Source organism: Haemaphysalis longicornis, unplaced genomic scaffold (assembly GCF_048455015.1).
Source record: "Haemaphysalis longicornis isolate Haplotype H1 unplaced genomic scaffold, Haemaphysalis longicornis Haplotype H1 scaffold_12, whole genome shotgun sequence".
In the NCBI taxonomy this organism is placed as follows: Eukaryota; Metazoa; Arthropoda; class Arachnida; order Ixodida; family Ixodidae; genus Haemaphysalis; species Haemaphysalis longicornis.
In genome coordinates this window covers 91,820,767-91,842,308 of record NW_027526225.1, presented here as the reverse complement: position 1 = coordinate 91,842,308, position 21,542 = coordinate 91,820,767, and the positions used below count along the sequence as shown (strand labels likewise).

The 21,542-nt window shown below is 47.3% G+C and overlaps 1 protein-coding gene across 3 annotated transcripts in view; it reads right to left on the bottom strand.

The window, feature by feature from the left end:
• The window catches only part of LOC144163022 (A disintegrin and metalloproteinase with thrombospondin motifs 18-like), a 174,086-nt gene that overhangs the window by 144,680 nt on the left and 7,864 nt on the right, over window positions 1–21,542 (bottom strand). Inside the window, exon 1 of one of the 3 annotated variants that reach the window (XM_077693799.1) lies at window positions 3,801–4,406. The exons of the other annotated variants lie outside the window; for them this stretch is intronic. Coding sequence (XP_077549925.1) covers window positions 3,801–3,917 — 117 coding nt within the window. The 5' untranslated portion in view covers window positions 3,918–4,406. Of the gene's footprint in view, window positions 1–3,800; window positions 4,407–21,542 lie in introns of those variants that run through there. 3 annotated transcript variants of the gene reach the window in all.

Genomic DNA, 21,542 nt, shown 5'->3' with positions numbered 1-21,542 from the left:
TGGGGAGCTGCCTATCTTCTCCACCATTTTTTTTTTTTTTTAGAAACCATGGTATGAGCAGAGGACATTTTTCTGGTCCCGGTGAACGGGAAAATAGAGTCTATGTTCGTGCAGAGAATTTGACAGAGACCTCCAGTGACCTAAATTAATCCTAGGTTTTATATCTCCGACGTTTCTATAGCAGCGCGAGTGTCGCTTTCAGAGGTAAGAACACGTTTCCCGAAAAATCGCCGTATTCCAGCGCTTTTAAACTTCGGGCGTGATGCGAAGGAAAAACAGCCGGACGCGTTACCGAGCCGAGACCTTTTCGGAACTCCAATTTGGAGTTGCACAGACCCTTCCGAAGAAGCGGTCACATCCGTCCTGAAAGTCCGTTGCCCCCGTCTTCCAATCGGACCATCGGCCGATACGGATTCGTACAGGAAAAGGGAACTACGTGCCGGTACTCTTTCGACACTGAAAGGAAAGAAATTGGTATTACGCCGCTAGAATTTTGAAAGGCCGGGCAAGGGAAGCTCCGAGCGGAGGTATACAGAGGGTGATGGTCGACCGAAAGCGCGGAAACGTAGCGGAAGTTTTTGGGAAAACTCTATCGCTACGTTTTTCTTGCTCGGAAGTTCGTTTTACGACCTTCGCACGATGCAGGCCTTGGTGTCGACTGCTGTGTTCGTGCAGGTTTTGTTCTATTCGACGTGTGGATAGATTTCGAAATTTGGTGGCCTGAAATCTAACAATAGCTGACTCCTTAGATGCTGAACTACAGGTTAATTTGAAGCGTGTGGGGGAATGCGAGCTTCAATGAAATAAACCGAAACGATGTCGTGTTCATCTTTCTGGCGACCGCATTACTTTCCTCCGCCGCGGTGTCTGAGTGGCTAACGCGTTGTGCTGCTGAGCACGAGGACGCAGGTTCGATTCCCGGCCGCGGAGGCCGCCTTTCTGATGGAGACGACAAGCGAAAACGCCTTTGCGTACGAGATTTCGGCGCACGTTAAAGATCCCCAGGTGGTCAAAATTAATCCGGAGCCCTCCACTACGGCGCGCCTCATCGCCTGCGTTGCGTCGGCGCGTTACCTTACAATCAATCAATCAATCAATCAATATCCACGACAACGTCTTGGGATGCATCCGGTGAGGCGGTGTACCGTTTTCCGGTAGCGTTCTCGGAGTCATAAGTTTAATTAAATGCGCTGCAGTAAAATTAATGAATTCGGTATCGAATTACCGATTACGGCACATGGGCCAATAGAGGCTCCGTGCTATGAAAACTTGTTTGCACTATTTAGTGGCGATTTCTGTACGATTTCCATTATACGATTTCCATTTCTCAAAAATGTCACAAAGCTCTCATACATTTTTCTTCGAACATCTCTACTGCAACTGCACACACACGCACAATAAATGCACGCAATTTTCAGGCATTTCATGATATAACTCGAGCTACTTGTGGGGGCAAACGCTGCGATGTGCGCGCAAAATACAATATTCATATTGAGGTGCAAGAAATGTACGTTTAAAAATGCCTCCCTTGCGGTGGAGAACGGGTCTTCGAGCCCACAGAAGCGGTTCAGCCTTAGTAACCGGTCTCTGACAAGCCACCGGTCATGAACCGGTGTTATATCGTTACATTGACGTTACATTACCATTGTCACATCGACCAATGAGCCAATGCTACATTGATTCGCCAGCCTAATCGTGAACCGGAGCTAGCGTAGAGACGTAGGCATATTCTTCGAACGCGGGCTCACAAATAATCGCCTCCCTTAACCCAACGTGGCCCTTGACTGTACCTATTACTATGCAAAAAAAAAAAAAGAGAGAGAGAAATGAACGCCGAGGAGGCCCAACAACCAACTGCGCAGCCAACTGACATCAAACTCGCTTTCCCTCCAACCTCCAACCAGCGGCAAGCTTATTCACAGTCCAACACATTTTCACCACACAGCTGATCGATGATCCCTGCCCTACCTCCCCCCCCCCCCCCCCCCCCTCGCTCCCCTCATCGCTGTTAACCAGCGTAGTGTACTCTCCCTGTTACGCCATTACGGGCACTTGTGGAGGACGCATACTCGCTGCCTATCCGGCGGGAGAGAGCTTATTAGCAAACATTTATTCCCGGTGCACGAACGCTCGAGCGGTGCTCGCGTGCGGCGAATTGCGCTCCTTCGTCTATGACCCGAGACGCCGGAGGCGGAGGTGTTTCAAGAGCGCGAATGGGCCCCTATACCACGTGCCACTCGTGTTCAGCGCGCGCCCGATATACATCGACACTCGGCGCAGCGCGGTCGCTATGTGGACAGCACGGGTAGCACACTAATTCTGCCGAGGTCTAGCTGTAAAGCACGGGGAGACACTGCGCACAGAAAGTAGAACGCCTTCGCTAGGTGTCATAATAGCGGAATTAACGAGAGGCGTCGCGCCGTTCTTTTTGGTTTAAAGTGAACGCGTGCAGCTTTCCCGCTCATGGCAGTCATTTCACCGGCGATTGCCCTGTAGTTATTCATAGAAATGTAAATTATTTTCCCGCAGCTAATATTGGGGGTGAAAACTTGCTTTGAGCACAGTTTCAAGGCTGGCACGTTGCGCGACTAAGCTCCACAGCCATGGAAAGTATCCCATACAAATGCATCGGGAGTAAGTATTGACAGCGAATTACACCAAAAATATTCAGAATCCTGGAAACTTACTTAAGAGGTTTCATCTCCACGTTGACTTCTTGCTTTATGCCAAATATCACTTTCCTGGGTTTCTGAGAGGTCGGAGTTTTGAGCGAGAAAGGTGGGTATGATTCCAGCAATCCCTCGTTGCGACTATTTCCCCGGGGCAGGAAACTGACTTTCTTATAAGCGGTGCTTCGTAAAAAGCGGGGACAGTTTGCTCAACCAACACTTCAGTTCGAACCGTGGTTGATATCGAATATAGTGAGAATTAGAATGAAGCGACTTTGTTATAGGAAGGGTTTAATGTACTTCTGTGAGGTACAACGCAGAATTATCAATCCATTCGCTATATCGAAAGACAACGTTAGCGAAGGATGAGGGTTTTCTTTCATGTCGGGGCGTTGATCGGAGCAGCCGAAAACAGTCAATTTAAAACAGTCTTGTATTTTGGCGGCTTGCTTCAGAGATAAAAAAAAATCCCAACTCGTCGAAGGTTGTTCTCCTCAGTGGTCGTAGCTTGCTTTAGTTTAAATACTAGAAAACAACGACAAAATGATTCGACAAGGTCGATAAACGCTATTTTTCTTTTGGGATTCTCGCTACGTGTTGACACTTTGGCGCTATCTATCTCCTGGTAACCTTGAAGACACCCCAAGATTTTAAGAACCGTAGGACGTTTGTGTGCCTATAACATGCACAAGAAACAAACAGTGTTTGTTTTCTTACTGGACGACTACTACGAGGGAAGAATGCGAGAAAAACAAGTTTACTGCAATTTTAGCCATGTGCTAGAATGGGAAGTTACGACCGCTGTTTGCGGCACTGTGCTCCCCGTCGACAATTCAGCCCTGATGCGGCCGTTATCCTCGGTCTTAGCCTTGCATTAAAGTTGCTATCGCATCCAAGCAAAACAGTCTTTCCGTCATGGCCGTTATCTGGCAGTAAATTCTTGGGTCACAGGGGACACGTGTCGACATCTGTAATCCGGCTGTCTCGTCCGAGGTGCTAAAGGGACGATTATCTCTCGCCGCCGAAAACACTGCCGTTGATAAACCGTCGCCTCAATATACGACCACTGCCGCCGGTGCAATCCGCATGGAAAGCGGGCTTAGCTGGATAAGCGCGGGTTCTCCGACTCACCTGCGACGCCTGGGAGTTGGGCTTTCCCGCACTGGCGGAAGACGCCGCTCTCGGCCCGAGGAAGGATGCCGCTGTGAGGAGCACCAGGATGACGTCGACGAACGCGCACAGCCGCATTTTGTGCCGGCGATTGGAAGCGGCAATCACCGTCACAGTCGCTCCCGAAGATCGCAGAAGCGTTCACAGCGCGGCGGGCTACCGGGTGACGCGGCAAAAATAATCGCACCCACTTTTAAAAAATACTGAAGTCCGTGCCATCGTCTAGCACTTTCAGCGTCCTCATGGATGTTGCCGAACCACCGGTTATAAGCAAACTAAATTTTATCTAACACGGTGGGACGGGTCTAGAAGGATGACGCAGAGATCAGCGTATGAGTGAGAAGAAACACGTCCGTCCGCACTTGGGGTTTTGTAAGAGCAACGGTCCGTCATACGTCCGTCGATGCCAGAGGGGGAAGACATGAGGCAGCGCGCCAGACCGTCTCCGTTGGCACCGTGGTCGGCGCTGACGCTGCGCTGCTCGCCAGTTGAGCGCACCACGCCAGTGCCGAGCGCCGTCGGCCGACTGTGCCTTTTTCCGATGCCCGGCGATGTCAGCAGCCCACCCTTTCTCCAACCCTTGCCGCCGTGCCGGTGACCTCCTCTCCATCCTCCCGATGCCCCTCGCGCCGTTTCCACTGGCTTCCTCCTCGCCCGTCCAGGGAGAAAGAGAGGCGGAAGAAGGTCAGGAGCGGGGATCGAGAAAGGGTGCGTGCTCTGCGGGAAAGCCCGCTTTGAGTCGTCGGTTACGCGCTGCTTTCTTCGGGGCATCTGCTGAAATGTGTTGTTGTTGTTGTTGTTGAAGCTTTTGTTTGACAGGAAGGCCAAAGCCAGTGAGGGGGTGGTTGGGGTTGGGATGGGAAGGAGGATATATAGAGTATGATCAGTTTCAGTTCTCAGTTCTGGGAAGCTGAACTAACAATGTTGATCTATATCTGAAACAGTTGGTTGGGCCTTTGTAGATAGTTATATATCTCTCTCTCTCTCTCTCTCTCTCTCTCTCTCTCTCTCTCTGTTGTCAAGCGAAACTTTTTGAGGCTAGGGTTTCATTCGCTTTTAAGGGCGAAGCACCTTAGGGGCTCGGGCTGTCGGCGTCTCATGTAGTCATGGTACTAAAACTTCGGGGCACTCGTTTTCCAACGCCTCACGCTAGAACACTTCGTGCTTAAAAGACAAGAAAAGTTTACAGCGAAAAATACTCTGAGCTAACAGGGATGTATACAGCTTTGTTCTTCAACGGTTTTACTTCCGTTGGCAAAAACGCTACAGCCTAAGACGCCGAGCGCTCAGAATCAAAACCGCATCATACACTTCATCATAACTTCGAAACTGCGTCATACATCGAAAGCGCATCACCGAAACAGCATCATACACTCATACACTGCATGCTTCGGCACTCCCCAGGTTTCACGTTAGTGCAGATTGCCCTGTTTTGTTGTTGTTGTTATTACTCAACAAATGACGCCTTGCGGCAAAGCCAACCTTATTGTGAATGCACAGCAGAAAACGTCTGTGACTTTTTGTTTTATCAAAACTTTTCCATGGATAGGTATATGACAATTGGCCGTTAAGGCGATTCTATCATTGCTCCTAGTTTAGTTTAAGTGTCATAGTTAGTTAACAGCGAACCTTTAAACGCTACAGAATTCTGGTCTGCTGCCAATACATGAGCACCTACTGTAGGATTAGTGTGACAGAAAACGGCTGCAGCCCTTACTTTATCGAGACTTTGCCAACAAGAATTATACGTAAATTGGCCGCTAAGACGACGATAACATTGCGGCGAGTTTCATTTTCTTTTCATAATTAAGTAGTTCACTGGGAAGTCGTAAATGTTGTGTAACTTTTGTTCGCTGTCAACATGGGCTTCTACGGGAGGGAAACGCGCAGACCCATGCTTGTCTGCTAGGATTAATCTCTAGTTCTTTCAAGCTTCATGAAGTAATCACGAAGCTGTAGTCACAACAATTCCGAAATGGCGAGCAACATAACTACCTGTATACATTTTCTGAACATCTGTATGATGTGTATTTCATACAGCTTTCACTGGTCCCCGAGCTTCATAGAGTTGAACCACTGAACACAACAACGGAAGCATTTAACTTTGTAATGCCCAATGTATCATATAAGATACGCCATCTTTCGAATTTTTCTACTCGCCCCTAGGCCTTTCGACCGCCAACAAATGCCCACTAGTATCATTTCTGATACCTCCTAAGCGTTTTTCAAAAGTCTATAGCTCGATAACTCACCGCATTGAGTCCGAAATACAGTTCGCAAGATGGATTCCTCTGTCGTAAGCGCTTCCGGTGGGTCTGCACCTGCATTCAAAGAATCTAAACGTTTTTTACCGGGTGTATGATACAATATATCTACCCACTTTATATGTAGGTATACATAAACCTACATGTAAATTGGTATATGCTACATTATGTACCTACATTATCTATGTAGGTATATCTTTGTTTACTCTTGATGCTTTTATGATACACTATGCAATTTTGGAGCCCTGGGAGAGAAAAAAATTTTCTTCGCGTTTTTTTATTGTTTCAGTCACAAACTACAATGTAACAAAACATTTGAATTTTTATCTATTGTTTTCATTGATTGGGCATTACAGGGTTAAAAAACATCATATAATTAAAATAGAGTACATTTATGAATTTCCCGTCATACAGACTTACTATTTTTCTACACCCATTATCAGAAATTTCCTAACCTCATTGGCTGGCTTAGTTGCAATACCAGAGTTCAAATATAAACACACGACGCCATGAAGTCTGGAAAACACCTTATTTCCGTAAGAATTACAAACTACAAAAATTGTTGGCCCATAAACTTCCATCAGTTTTGAACAAATATCAAAACATAGCCGAATTCTTACACAAACAAGTTCGACAATATTGTTCAGATTTGTAGTATGATTACTTTTGATATAGTTCTGTTTCCTTAATTTGAGATTTGTTGTATACATATTTTGGCAATTATGTTTTGAATGACCTCCAGGATATGGTATTGCCATCTTGTTGTCGATGTTTTGTGTGCTTTTGTGAAGCACTGTTAATTTTTGAGAGTGTGTAAACCTTTTCTTTGTTTTATGCTTGCAATGCTATTTTGCTATGCTCAAACGTAAACTTGCATTTTTTTGTGATTATGCTTGTGGATGAGCCTTGCAGTGGTTTCTTGGGCTCCATCAAGCTGCTTGGGCAGCTTTTACCCAGTAAGCCACCCAGCGTTATCTGGAAATAAAAATTGATTTCATTTGATATCAATGGCTCCCAATTTCGAGGGGGGGGGGGAGTTTTGATAAAAAGAGCAGTTACAATCATTTTCTGCTGAGCCTTAACGGTAAAGTCGGCTCTAAAACGTTTTTTCTCGCGCAGAGCAACAATGCATGGAAACCTAGTATGAATTAAAAAAGCTTCGCTTTACAAAGGTAACAGTCACTTCATCCATAAGCGCGGAAAGTCTGCCCAAATCGGTAACCTTCGGCTAGTATCGCTCACATCATGTCTCGGAAACGTTAATATTTGGGCACCTGCAGAAGGAACGAATTGGTTACCTCGCCAGATTGTCGGGCTTAGAACTCACGTATCTACACAGGTTGTGCTACACCAGCTTAAAGACGCATTGAGCAAGCCTAGTGGAGGGCAAAAATTAGAGCCGTACTAGAGGAAAATCGTACGAATACCTTCTACTATATCGCACACGGTGGCATACGTTTAGCGTCACATTCTTCTGAGCACCGTGTAAGGGCTATGTGTGTGTAGCCTCCTTTTTTTGTACCGTGCTGTTTTGTGTTGGTGTTGTGAACCAACAAGCCCAAAGACATTAGCTTTTAATTCCGTCGTCAAGCGCTACCAAAAAAAAAAATGCCAAGCAAAAATACCGAGCGTACGGCGTCGTCCAGGCTAGCGCGTGAGCTTGGGCCATGTGAGAAGCTCGCAAAAAATACCAGGAAAAATACCGAGCGTACGGTAGCGCGCGCCTCGTGAAGAGCGCCCGGCGTCGTCCAGCTCGACCTTCCAGAACACTGTGCCCAGCGTTCGTGGCGTGATGTTCTCCTCTCCAGTTCACGTGCGTTCGAGTTTGAAGTGGTCAGTACAGACGCCGAGTTAGCGCTACAGACGCCGAATTCGCGAAGCCGGTTGCCGCCGGTTCTACACACTAAACTTTTTTACATCCTTTTTGGCCGAAAAGGGTGTAAAAATCTTGTCCCATGGCTGACACCCTTTAAAGGTGTTTTGGCAAAAAAAAGGTGTACGGAAGAAAAAAGGGTGTTGAGGGTGTAAAGGCCTACCAAAACCCCTTTTCCACTTATGCTACACCCTTTTTGGCTAACATGGTATAAAAAAGTTTAGCGCGTAGCGCGTGCTAACGCGGTCCGCTTTGGGAGAGATGTGAAACGCTGCGGACAAAACGATCCAGACCTGCAAGTCATGGAGAACTTTCTGCGGCAAGTTCGGAAACCCATGTAAGGTGCAACGGAGCTGGGTCTCCTACGAAGGTAGAGAGGCCGCCAGCTCTGCTAAGCTCTCCAGCCTTGCACAAATAGTAAAAGATGCACCATTTTTTCTAATGCGTAGCATTCTCCGTCGAGTACCCCCACAGCCAGGACCGCGTGTAACGCCCTGCATTTTCACAAAAAATGCAGATATCGCAGAAGTTCCACCTCTAATCGTTATAATAGCGTAAATAGAAATAACTGGTCCAACGAAATTTTGATAAACTAAAATACACCACAAATACAACAAAAACTACGGAAAAGGGCAAAACGTGTAACGCCATGTATTCCCACAATAATGCAGATTCCGCGAAAGTTTCAAATGCAATCGTTATGATAGCGTAGATGGAGATAATTGGTTGAACAGAATTTTGAGAAACTGAAAAATAACAAAGATACAAAAAAGAAACCGTATAACCGCAAATCGTACAGCGCCCTGCACTTCCACAATAATGCAGATTTTGCACAAGTTCCAACTGTAATCGTTATATTATCGTAAATTGATATAAGCGGTCGGACAGGATTTAGAACCCCCCCCCCAAAAAAAAAAAGAAAAAAAGAAATTGGCTGTAAAGAACTCACACTCAAGACAAGCAACATAAGAATGCTGCGCAGACGATTTTCTGAATTTCTGTAGATTTTTTTTATTTAGTCGGTGTTCGTTCTCGTTCCAAACTTAACAATGGTTCACGCTTGTAGCATTAAGCGTAAATTCAAATGACGAACGAATTAAACGAAATCAATTACTGAGGGGACTACTTTCAAATGATTTTCACCTCCGGGGTTTGCTTTACTTCCATCGGGCCTTTGACCGCACCTATGAGATAGTGGCTATACGGCGCACTCACGCGCGCCGCAAACTCCAGGCTCGGCGTTCGCTTTCCGGACCTCATTCGTGTCACGCGCCGTCTTCTCGCGGGAAGCGTGTCTCCTACGGGTGCGCAGAACTGTTGATGACGTCCCTCCTTTGTTTTGACCTCTTGTTTTGTTTCGTTTTGTTTTTTCTTAGAAAGCCCGCGCCCGCCCAAACGTGTGCCCTCGGTTATGACGCATGACTGCTCCCCAAAGGTAATCGGCCTTGCGCATATTCCGCTGCACGCGCACTCATCCGTCCTCTAATCGCCGCCTTCAACAGCTGCGCGCTGCGACGCGGCGTCGCAATCGCGAAGGAGGCCCACTTGCCGTCGCGTCATTGTTTGTGCCGCGCGGTCGTCAAAGGAGGCTGGGTCCTCACGGAAGCGCTGTACAAACTACGCGTCATCCGGTGAAGATCAACGACCCGAATGCAGCCTCCTCCCGGATAGCTCGAAACGAAATGAAAGAAGAAAAGACAACGGGCGTTCCGTTTGGCGCAACCCAGTTGATGGCAGCACTGTCAACACTGCGCCTTCGTGGATGCAAAATGGGCATGAGTGGTGCTTCGCGATGTTCTCACGTAAGCTTGCACAGGGGCAGCTTTCTGGCTTGTCACAGGTCTACAGTGTACTAGAAGATACAGGTGTGTCGTGCGGGGGGGGGGGGGGGGAACTAGCATGGCTTAGCTCACCGATACTAGGATATACGTAGCGTGAGCTAAGGCTAGCTGGTTACTCTTAGCTTTTTAGATGCGACGCTGAGGGCATCTCTTGTCGGCGGCCCTGTCCTTCCTGCGTGCGTCCGTTGTTGTTGTCCGCAGCCACTCTCCCCCTCTCCTCTCCGATAGCGAACACTCTCTCGCGAGGGGCATTGGATTGGCTTGGCTTGGCTTGGCTTGACTTGGATCGGATTGGATTTGGATTGGATTGGATTAAAGTGGATTGTGTTGGATTGTGTTGCGTAATAGCCGCGGCACTCTCTCTCTCTCCGCGGTCTCCTCTCCTTCGGGCGCGCTGCGCATATAACCGGTGTGCCGCTCCCCGGCGGCCTTTCGGTCGACGGTTGCTCTCCGCTTGCGCTTGTACCACCCTTAGCATCGCATCCCACCAGGGTTCCTGCGAAAGAAGGTGGGCGTAATTTTTTGGTTGTCCAGGATTAGCTTGATTATCATGCTCACTGCTGCTTCAATGTCACGCACACGGTATACGCATTATGTGACACATGTACGTTTATCAAGCGGCTCCGGCGCAGCGTCAACAGTCGCCCCAGAGCTAAGCTGGTTCCACAGGCGCACGCCGGTGTTGTGCGACTCACGAGCCATCGGTTCCACACCCGGCCACCCCTCGCATGATCATCAAGTGTACCGGGCCGCCACGTGCGGAACGGAGGTCGGCGAAGTCGCTGGGCGCGTGGGGTGTGGGAGAGACGCCGGGCAGCGAGCAACGTTCTGGCCGTGTGACGTCACTGCTCCGCGCGCATGCGCAGCACTGCTCTCCAGGAGCCACGCGAAACTGCTCAACCTCGGCCAGTGTAGCTCACGCTACAAAAATCCCGGGCATCTCCCCTAACTTGAAACCTGCTGAGGTGCGAAGCACGCAGTGTATAAGTGTATTCTCGACGCCTTGGCATTTTTGCCAACGAAGATGAAACCGTTGGGGGGTGGAGGTATACAGCTTTGATATTAAAGTATCTTGTATTTGAAGCACGAAGCTCTCTAGCGAGAGGCGTAAACGAGTGTCCCGGTGTTTCTTTAGTACGCTTTATGTTCTAAACTACTGAGAACATGACGTTCGTCGAACTGTTCACACAAACTACATGATGCCCGTTTTTTTTTTACTTCTTCTTTTCTCTTTCTTCTGCCCTGTTATCTATAGGGCCTTTTCTACCCTCCCCTACCCATTCCCCCGCCGAGTAACATGTCGTTGGTACGATTCCGGCAAAACCCTCGGCTTTCTCCTCTAATAAAGAGCTTTCTCTCTCTCTCTAGCGCAAGGCGTAAACGAGTTTCCCCGTGTTTTAGTACCGTGACTACATGAGATGAACGACGATTACGAAGACGACGACAGGAGATTCCAACAGCCCCAGCCCATGAGGGGCTTCGCCCCTAAAACCAATGGAGAGCGTCCCTTCTGTGATGAAAAAATTCGGTGGAGCGCAGGCGTTCCCCAGCGAACCCCTGTTGCAGCCAGCGCCAGCTAAAAGTTTTTTTACCAAACTAAACTACCATTTTATAAAACATTATGCCATAAAATTGAGAATTAAGGCCATTTAAGGCAATAAATAAGGATATATTTAACAAACAAAACTTGTGGAGCACGGTGTAAGATTATTCTTACATCGTGTTGTGGAGCCATCTTCTAAGCAACGGCCACCAGGGGCGCTGCTCACAACAGGAGTTCCTTAGCAGAAATTTCATCGCAAAAAGGACCCCCCCCCTCCCCCCCACCTACGACGACCCCTGAACGACACACCTCTTTCTTCTAGTAAGGCATAACAGTTCTTTCTCAAGTAATTAATGTGAAGTTATTCAGCGAAGTCCCAAGAATTTTGGCGCAGCTTATATTGAAAATGGAAGCTTACTGAGTGGGTAGTTTCAAATTTGGAACATTGGTCGATACCGGGCTTCCAAGCCACGGAAACTACCCCATGGAAATTATCACACTAAAGCTATTAATAGTTGTGCAAAAAATTCTGGAATGTTGATATCCAAGTCGACTCTTTTCTGTGTGCGGAACTTTTCTAATATTGTTTTGCTAGGTTCCCGAGTTGTTGGATTTTTGAGCGGAAACGGAAGGATGAGCGGAAGGATGACCTATTTTTATGATTTTATGCCGGGACGGTAACACAAGCATTGTCGCCGTTGTCGTCACTTGACTTTAAAATACTAATTTGCGTGAGTGACATAACACCTGTAAGTACTACACGGGAAAAAAAAGTGAAGGAAGCTCACACTAACGCGTAAGACTTGAAGGTAGCAACCTTAAGTCCACGATTGCAGCCGATTTGCCTCTTCTTCGCTGCCTCATGTTGCTGGAAGTGTGAGCTTCTTTCATTTTTTTTTTTTTTTTTGGAAGGGATAATCATTGCACATCACCTTGGAGGGGCGCACGCTATGACGTGTCTTTCTCGTTTAGAGAAAGTGTCTTTCTCGTTTAGAGAAAGTGTTGCCACGATTACGTCGAACGCTGGAGTTATTTTTTTAGGAGGGGGGGCTTTTTTTTAGTTTTTTTAGGCCCACTTATGCCAATCTGCCTAACTGGGTTTGCGTGGCTTTACAAACGTGCGCAGGAGAGACTCCGGGCGGTCGTCGCGAGGCACACGCACACAATCGCAAGGCATTTTCTTGGTTTTTTTTTAAACTGCCGGGCGGTCATCGCGAGGCACGTGAGCGAATTAATTCTTGGTATTTTCACTACGGACACGAAAAATTACGATTTGATTAACAGCTTCGCTTTTAAAATAGTGCAAGAGGTGAGTGCTCGGCTGTCGAATAGCCCTTCTCTATTTTGAGATGGGACAGCATAAGACTTGTACTATGCTAGTAAGTTATACGCTAGACCCAAGAGTATGGCTTTGAAACACGTCGGGGATTTTCAGCACGGATTCAGCACAGCGCCGCCTGCGGAACTGCGGCCGTTGAAGAGAGGCAGTGAGTTTTTCACTATAGTTACCATTAGGAAGTCAGTGCACCCCCCCCCCCCCTTCATGCTGCATCCGCTGCAAAACTATTCGTTTTGTCGCTCGAGGTGCCACTCGAGCTGGCACCTTTGTTTTTGTTATGATTTTTATCTCCCTCCTCCCTGCGGCATCTCTTAATCCACCTTTCTCATTTATTGTTGCAAAAACCAATCAATGTGCACTTTTAATTAAAACAACGCTGGTACTGTTGGTTATTTACTCATGTTTTGCCTCCAATACGCCTGTCTGCTTAGAGCTGAACAATGTTGTCATTTTTGAATCATTCCGCCGATTTTATTACATTGGACAAATAGTGATTTGTGATTTCACTAATACCCCTGTCAAACGTGCCTATTTAAGTGCACTTCCGCCGAGTGCACTCGGGCTTCCCAAGTGACACTTAGGCTGCGCGCTGCTAAACGACGAAATAAAGTGCCCTTGGCCGTGATGTCAGTGACGATAGCCGGCGTAAATATTACGCAAAATTACTTGAAATCCCCCCTCTTTATCACGTGAGGAATATTGTAAACAATTCGTTGTGTTTGAATTGTTTAAAATCGCAATCGGCGCATCGCACAAGACCACAAAAACAGAGTCGGGACGGCGACTGAACACCGGCGCTTTTATCTTCACTGTTATTCACTGCGCAGTGAATGACAGCTGCATTATTGTTCGGGGGAAATTATCTGAAAGCGTTGAATACAACGGAAATAGGCTGAAACACGAACACAATCACAGGGCCACAAGAAACCACCTACGAGAACGCCGCAGAGAACGGCTGCCATGGAGCAAAACACCCACCAGGCGGCGCTGGCACGTTGTTGAGAGAGAGGTTATTTTCTTATTTTTCGTCGCTGCTTCAATTTTTTGTAAAGGTAAATAAGCAATATATCTATAATTAACTTTTAATGTTACTTATTATCATCTAAACGCTCGCGGTTTTACGTTAATTTTTCCGATTTTTGGACTTCTGTTCACGAGATTACTCACTCGGCGAGCTGGCCCCGGTAAAGTGTGTTTGGGGACCACACTCAGCTTAAAGTGCGTTCCTTGTAAAGTGTCATTCGCGTTTGCCGTTTAGCTGCTCCCGAATGACATTTTATCCAAGTGCACTCCGTGTAAGTGCACTTAAATAGGCACGTTTGACAGGGGTATAATACTGATCACAGAAAACAGCTTACAGACGAGGGTTCCGAAGTCCCAGGACCTTCAAGGAGGAATCTATGTCCCACGCTCCTCACTCTAGTCAAGATATTGGAAGATTGAGAAGTGAACCTTTTTATGTTTGTTTTCTTACTGTTTACAACATCGCGTAGACACTGATGAGCATTTTTTGTGCTTTTTATTACCGCGCGTTCCTAAGTAGGAGATATGCTGCCCCTGGCTCTGGTTGTGAAAAAGGTACGTTTCGAGATGCCTAATTTTAAATGCAGAGCGTTTCTTTAACTCACGATGTCACCCGTTCTTGGCGTCCGTAGTTGTCCGCATCGCTCGCCTCGACATGCCCGGCTCAGACGTTTCGCTATCGGCGCGATCAACATTCGATAGCGCGCCCAGGCACGTTTCAAGGACTCTCTCCCCTCTCTCGGACTCAACGTGCGCCGAGGCTGCCAATTTTACTGCTGACGAGCGCTCTCTCGTCAGCAGTTGCCACAAGTGCAACAACATTAACGTAACGCAAACTACTTAACGTCGTGCGCCCCCGGAAATGCTCTGCATTTGATCGTGCCCCTCGCGAGGAGGATGTTTCACTGCGTCGCCATGCGAACAGTTTGCCACGCTTTAGTTTCAGTTCCGTATCTCCCCGCCGCGGCCGTGGAGAGAAGGCGGCCGGCCGCGACTCTCGCCACCGCGGCGCTGCGTTTGCGAATTGCGCTAGGAAAGCGAGCGTCGTCTGCTAGCGGGGAGCGGAACGCGTTCCGCTCGGCATCTCCGGTCTTCGCAACTTCTGGCTGCGCACTGCAAAAGAAATAATGTTTTTTTCCATATTTGCGTTTTTTTTTTGTCTTGCGGGTAAGTGTTTGAGCGCGTTTTTTCTCTCTGTGTCGAACTGTTTAATTATAAGTGTGTGTATATGTATACGTAGACATATATTCATTTTTGTTTATTTTTCGATGACTCAGAGATCCCTGAACTTTTGTCCTTGTTTTGCTCTTTTGCTCACTTCATTTCCCATACTCTCTTACTAGTTTCTTGATCGTTTTTTTTTTATTATTCCCCTATTTGTGAAAACGATTTACTCTGTTCGATTGTATACAGGGGCAAGTGTACTGAGGTATACGTTGTTCACGCGGTGTCCTTCAGGCCATCTGTGCCTATGTCCCAGCCTCCTCTCTATCCGACGAGAAGTAAAGGTTTTTCAATTCAATTCAATTCAATTCAATTCATTTAAAAATATCCTTCTGTTTTTGTACATCGCCGTCGACGACGATGACGAATACGAAACGTTACGGAAAAATTGAGCCAAGGAAAGCGCTTGAAGCGCGCGGGGGTCACCAATAGAAAATAATTCTCGTGCCTTCTGATGTCCACGTAAATCGTTTGCCTGTTTGTTTCTATGCTTGTTTATTTGCATACGCAGAGCTTTTTGGAACGGAGGAACACCGATCTAGGAATATAAAGGGGGACAGAAATCTGTTTGGCGCAGCTTCGGCTATACGTTTAAAATTTAATACACAGCTATATGTTTAATATACATCCATATGTTTAATACAGCCATTTAATTATAGCTGTATGTGCAAAAATTAATATACAGGAAGGGGGGATGCGTTCACGGCAGAACGCAAAGTTTGCGTTGAACTGTCTGTCTTTTTGGTGTAATGTTCGCTTTCAAACAAACTTTAGTCAGTGCACAAACCCCCAAGTTGGAAAAAGCGGCAGCCGCCGGAAACGGCGCGTCCCCCGTGGCGCCTTGGTGATTTTTTTTCTCGGGAGTGCACATGATAAAGGAAAACGAATTGCAGTTCTGGGATTTTTCCTGGCTTGTGCATAATTGACAAAAATATGAAAAAAAACGCGTGTACACTCATGTTCGATCTCTCGTAGAATCAGCCCGTACGCAGAAGAAATATTGGACCTGTACCTTCATGGCCTTAATTTTGACCTTATGGTAGCGCACAGGACTTAGTGCTGCTCATAGGCTTTGGGGAACACAAAATGTATATTATAAAGTACGTTGCAAAGAACATGGTTACCGCAGCAATACTCGCTGCTTTCGTTACTGTACTGTACTGTACTGTACTGCGATAACAATCACAAAACTGCAGCGTTCCGTAGGCCGCTTTCGTTTTTGCTGTTGAGCAAATCGTTTGTGTTTGGTGTCCGCAGCTAAAAATACTACTATAATGCCGACAGCTCGTGCACGCGTGCCTAAGCGCGCGTTCGTCAAGCTAGGCATACCCACTGGGGGAGATTGGCCAATATTGACAAAAAAAAAAAAAGGAAACTCCAGCATTCACCGCGTGCCTCGAGCGCATGTTCGTCAAGCCAGCATACCCACTTAGAGAGATTGGCCACCGTTGGCCACAAAAAAACTCCAGCGTTAGCTGTATGGTGGCAACACTTGCCCGGAACGAGAGAGACACGTCATAGCGCATGCCCCTCGTTCGTTCGTCCTCGTGTCGTCTTGCGCATGCGCTTTGTACCGTAGAAGAGCCGCGTCTTGAATGTCTAAGATGCTGTATGTGATCATTGACTCCACAAGGCCCGGCCTATGCGGATAGTTCGCACGGCCGACGGGGAAGAGGCCGCTCTGCTTCGAGAGGCTCGGCACGCAAAGTATCCGCTGCAGACGATAAGTTGCGCTTGCAGAGTGGCGTACGAAAACGTCGACCAAAACGACGAGCTCACTCTGGTCTTGCACAACATAAGGTCATTTAAATGCCATGCCGCCGACGTCAACCACGACACCATAACGATACTAAAACTCAACTTTGTGTTCGCCAATAATCACCTACAACAGCTCCGCCATTCAAGTCTTGCGCGTGAGTGGAAGCTACCCTGAATCTTTTACAGTACTGTTTTTTTCTTCAACGCGTTGCTTTCGGTGTTTGAGTGAGTGAGTGAGTGAGTGAGTGAGTGAGTGAGTGAGTGAGTGAGTGAGTGAGTGAGTGAGTGAGTGAGTGAGTGAGTGAGTGAGTGAGTGAGTGAGTGAGTGGGTGGGTGAGTGAGTGAGTGAGTGAGTGAGTGAGTGAGTGAGTGAGTGAGTGAGTGAGTGAGTGAGTGAGTGAGTGAGTGAGTGAGTGAGTGAGTGAGTGAGTGAGTGAGTGAGTGAGTGAGTGAGTGAGTGAGTGAGTGAGTGAGTGAGTGAGTGAGTGAGTGAGTGAGTGAGTGAGTGAGTGAGTGAGTGAGTGAGTGAGTGAGCATTTATCGGGGCCGAGTAACCGGAAAGGTGCGTGGTATTTTCTTAGGATTGCGATATTTTTTCCAATAGTATATTACTCGGCTGTTCATGAAAGTTGCCTGACTGTGTGAAACCGGTACTGCTGCGTCGTGTTTCCTTTTGCTGTCATTCCATCCTGTTTAGTAGGTCACTTTTGCTGTCATTCCATCAGTTTAAGTAGGTCACTTACTTATTTCGAAACATTGACCTGTTAAGCTTTGAGACTTTTGTAGTTTCCCATCAGGGCGGAGAGTTTCTCTTTCGCTTTAGTGTACAAATCCACCGTGGCTTTTATAATAACAAGATCCAATGCTCCTACTCTTTAGCCCTTGTCTGTTATTCTCCTTGAAATGCCCGCGAAAAGCTTCCGCGGATGGACAGACAGGATAAAGCTTTTTATCTAGGGTACGATTGCGCTATAACAAAGAACTGGGGTGACGTAGTGGACATTTTATGACGGCGAGCCCGACATCCTGGAAAGCTGTACCCAGGCGCGCACAGGCCCGCCGATGCGTGTAAACGATCCAATAAAGTTATAAGGGCTGGCTCCGGACGATCGCGCTACACGTGTGAACTACATATTTCCTATCTGCCTGCAACATTTTATGGGAAGGAGAGGAGGTCAGCGTTTCCACCTCAATGGGTAACACTAAATATTAGGTGCGGAGTACCTTAGGACCGCGCAATGTCCGTCCGCGTCCGCGCGCATAGCATTACAATCGCAAAAAATTACACAGACACCGGTAGGATTCGAGCCTGTGTCTGGTAGACCAGACAGAGTTAGCGCCAGTAGTCTTACCCACTGGGCTACGACCGTGAGTCAAACGGCTTACTCCTTCGCCTGTAACAGTGCGGAGTACCTTAGGACCTCCCAAGGTTCGTCCGCGTCCATCCGTGCGCACACCACCATCAAGCGAAAATCAAGCGAAATTCGATTTGAGCCGTGAGTTGCAGTTTCATTTAGGGAATAATCAAGGTGCAACTCACGTACGGCTCAAATCGAATGACGGTCGGGGCGCAACTTGGATGTCATTTCGATTCCTCGTACTCCGCACTCTCGCCATAATCCACGGAGTGGTGATACTGCCATTTTTTTCCCTTTGTTTTGCTTCTTGCTTTAGAAACGCTTGGGTTTAAGATTACTCCTTGTATTTACCCTAAAACTGACCTCCCTCAAACATTATAGTGAGGTCAACGTGCACACAACGATACAAGACAAACCTGTTTGGCTTAACCTGTCTGGCTTATATTTCTAGCACCGCGGAACAGCTGCAGGTGAACCAGTTTCAACCCCGTCTAACGGAAAATTACTAAGCTATTTTCGACTATACCTCCAGGCAGAGATTTACGAAGCGTAGTAGTTCATGCACCTCTTCCAGATTAAATCTTTAAACCATGATAGCAATGGGGCCACTCGCTGTGAAGAAGCCTGCGAATCAATCTGATTGTAAACAAACATCACAAAGCTAGGAAGGTAGCGGTAAGGTTATCTTGTTGCCGCATATAGACTCACTGTGAGCCGTAACAGCGCCGGAAAGTCGCGTACGTCGCATTTCCTTTACCCATCAGTTCGTCTGCGCTTTTCGGCCCGTACGTCATTCCGGAAACGCAGAAATGTGGATACTAAAACTCCGCAGCAACGTGAAAGGCTCATTTGTTATAACTTCTATACTCGGTTACAACTCAAGAACGGCGCCACCTCATGTAGTGTATTACTCCGCCAAAGCACCGGACCCATGACGTCAGTGCGCGCGCGTTTTGAAACACTGCAGGAAACCGAACTGATAGACGCAAGGTCACTCGAACATCCTATTTCCTGTTGTTTCTCAGGCAAATCTGTGGTCGAAAACAAAACGAAAAATTCAGTTCCCTTCCACTCTGCAAACAAAGATGCGCAGCGAAGTCGGGCGCAGTTTGGACCAACTCCCGTCCCATCGACCTCGTTGTCACCCCGTGACATTAAAGCGGTCCTTCCAACGCAAAAATGGGAAGGACACAACTGCAGCAACAAACTTGCTGTAAAGAAGAAAAAAGTACAAAAATATAGTGCCCTACGTTGGATCCAAGCGTATGCATGTTCTGATCACGAGTACCTTCGTGGCGAAAATCTGAAACACTGTTGCTCCAACCTGCATCCGTCTTTCGTCTGTCGAGGAGCCCGCAATGTCATTTGTGCGTGCCGCCATGATTGTGTGTGCAACTGAATTGAATTGAATTGAATTTATTAGAGCACATAACCGATGCTATGCTATAATGCAATATTTGGATATTTGGAAGCTATGATATTTGGACAATTGATGTCCTTGCATTTTGCATTGATGACGACAAAAGCTTCCAAGTTCGCGGCCGCATCTGTGCGTGCGCAAATAAACGAGGCATCATTTGCAGGCACTGATTCCTAGCAAAGATTAAAAAAATAGTTTCCTCTAAAAGAAGAGGGAATTTCGAGCCGCTTACACTCCGTAGGAACATTGATTGATTGATCGTAGGGTTTAACGCGCCGACGCAACGCAGGCGATGATGCGCGCCGTAGTGGAGGACACCGGATTAATTTTGACCACCTGGGGATCTTTAACGGCTCTGTAGGAACACAGTCGAACCTTGTTACAACGAAGTAGTATACGGAACAGTAATTTAGCTCGTTATATCCGATATGCGTTGTTACAGTAGAGCTAATCTAATCAAACCAATCGGTAATCAGGCTCCCGCAAAAATCCTTCATGCAGAAACGCACTTTTTTAATCTTCGAACGTACTATAAACAAGGCAAGCCTTATCTTTCTCCTTCTGGCATTTCAGGCTCAATGAACCAGAACACGAAACGGGAAATTACAGCAGAACAAAGTTCATTTGACAAAAACTGGCCTACATTCCTATTTTTTCGGGGAAGGATGTGGTCTTTGTCCGATGGGTTTCCACAGCACTGAGCAGGACGAAGTATTCTTCGGTGTCCACGAACAAAGGAGCCTTTTTCTAAATCTGCCGTTCCGGGCGACAAGAGTTTTTCTAAGTAGCTTCTCAGCCTCCTGGTCAAATATTTCTTCGTTTTATCCGATAGTGCGCTCGGCTCTCACAGCTTCACTTTCGTTATAAAAGAATAAGTGTCATTGCAATGAAGCGTGAGCAACCAAAGTTAGTATTTAGTTCGCTGTAGCCGATAATTCGCTATATCAGGATTCGTTATAACTAGGTTCCACTGTACTTGGGTTATAAGGCGTTTCGGGCGTTCCACAGACTGTAGGAAAGGGGAAAGGGTCAGGGCCTAAAATCGAACCGTCGTGCGCCTTCCAGAAAAGTGCCTTATACACCGACCCTCATAGGCGGGCCAATGCGCTAATGCCTGGAATCATATAGGAAAAAAAAAAACTAACTACACCCCTGTCGAAACGACAGTGATGAGGGAACGCGAAGCTTTACAAAATAAAGTCCAACACCAAACGAACGAACCCAGAAGTGACCGGGCCCACATCACACTACCTTACAAGTTACCATATTGCCGCGAACCATACATTGGGTTTGTTTATTTGTGTTTTGCTTTTACCGCCCGGCTGCGCCGGTCTTGTTATCTCTGCGCCAAGGGAAGCGCGTGTTCCATTCTTTCTTTCTGTGCCGCATGTGTTATCTGTCGTGATAGGGAGAGCATTCCGATCTAACGTGAACAGCCCAGAATAATCTTCTTGGATCTACTATGTTCTCGATGTGAATCGACGTTTCGAGAACCACGCGCGCCGAAAGATAAAAAGCCTGCAGTGCGGACGCCGGGGCATTCGATTCTGCGACGCTCGCTGACGCAAGTCACTTTGTTGACCGCTGCTTCGCCGCCTCTGTATTCTTTTGAGTTGTTAGGGGAGCACAAGTTCGCTCCAATAAACTTGTTTCTCCTGCAAGACAACTGCGTCGTCCTTGTCTCCGTGACATCTGGTGGAGGTGCTGGGTAGCAGGGTGACATGATCATCGGCAATCCTTACAGCAGCACGTCGTTCGGGGTTCGGTTCCGGCGTCATGGAGTGATTGGGGGAAAAAGTTATTGACTTGGTCTGCAGATCGATTATTGCACCGTTGTCCATCAAAAAGTCCATTCCAAGAATTACGTCGCGGGAGCAGTTAGGCAGAATGACGAACGCCGCAGGGTACGTTGTGCCGTCTATGGTGACGCGCGATGTGCACGTTCCACTTGGCGTCACGAGGTGGCCTCCTGCTGTGCGTATGTGCGGACCGTCCCATCTGGTCATAACTTTCTTCAGTTTAGACGCAAATGGTCCGCTCATTACCGAATAGTCAGCTCC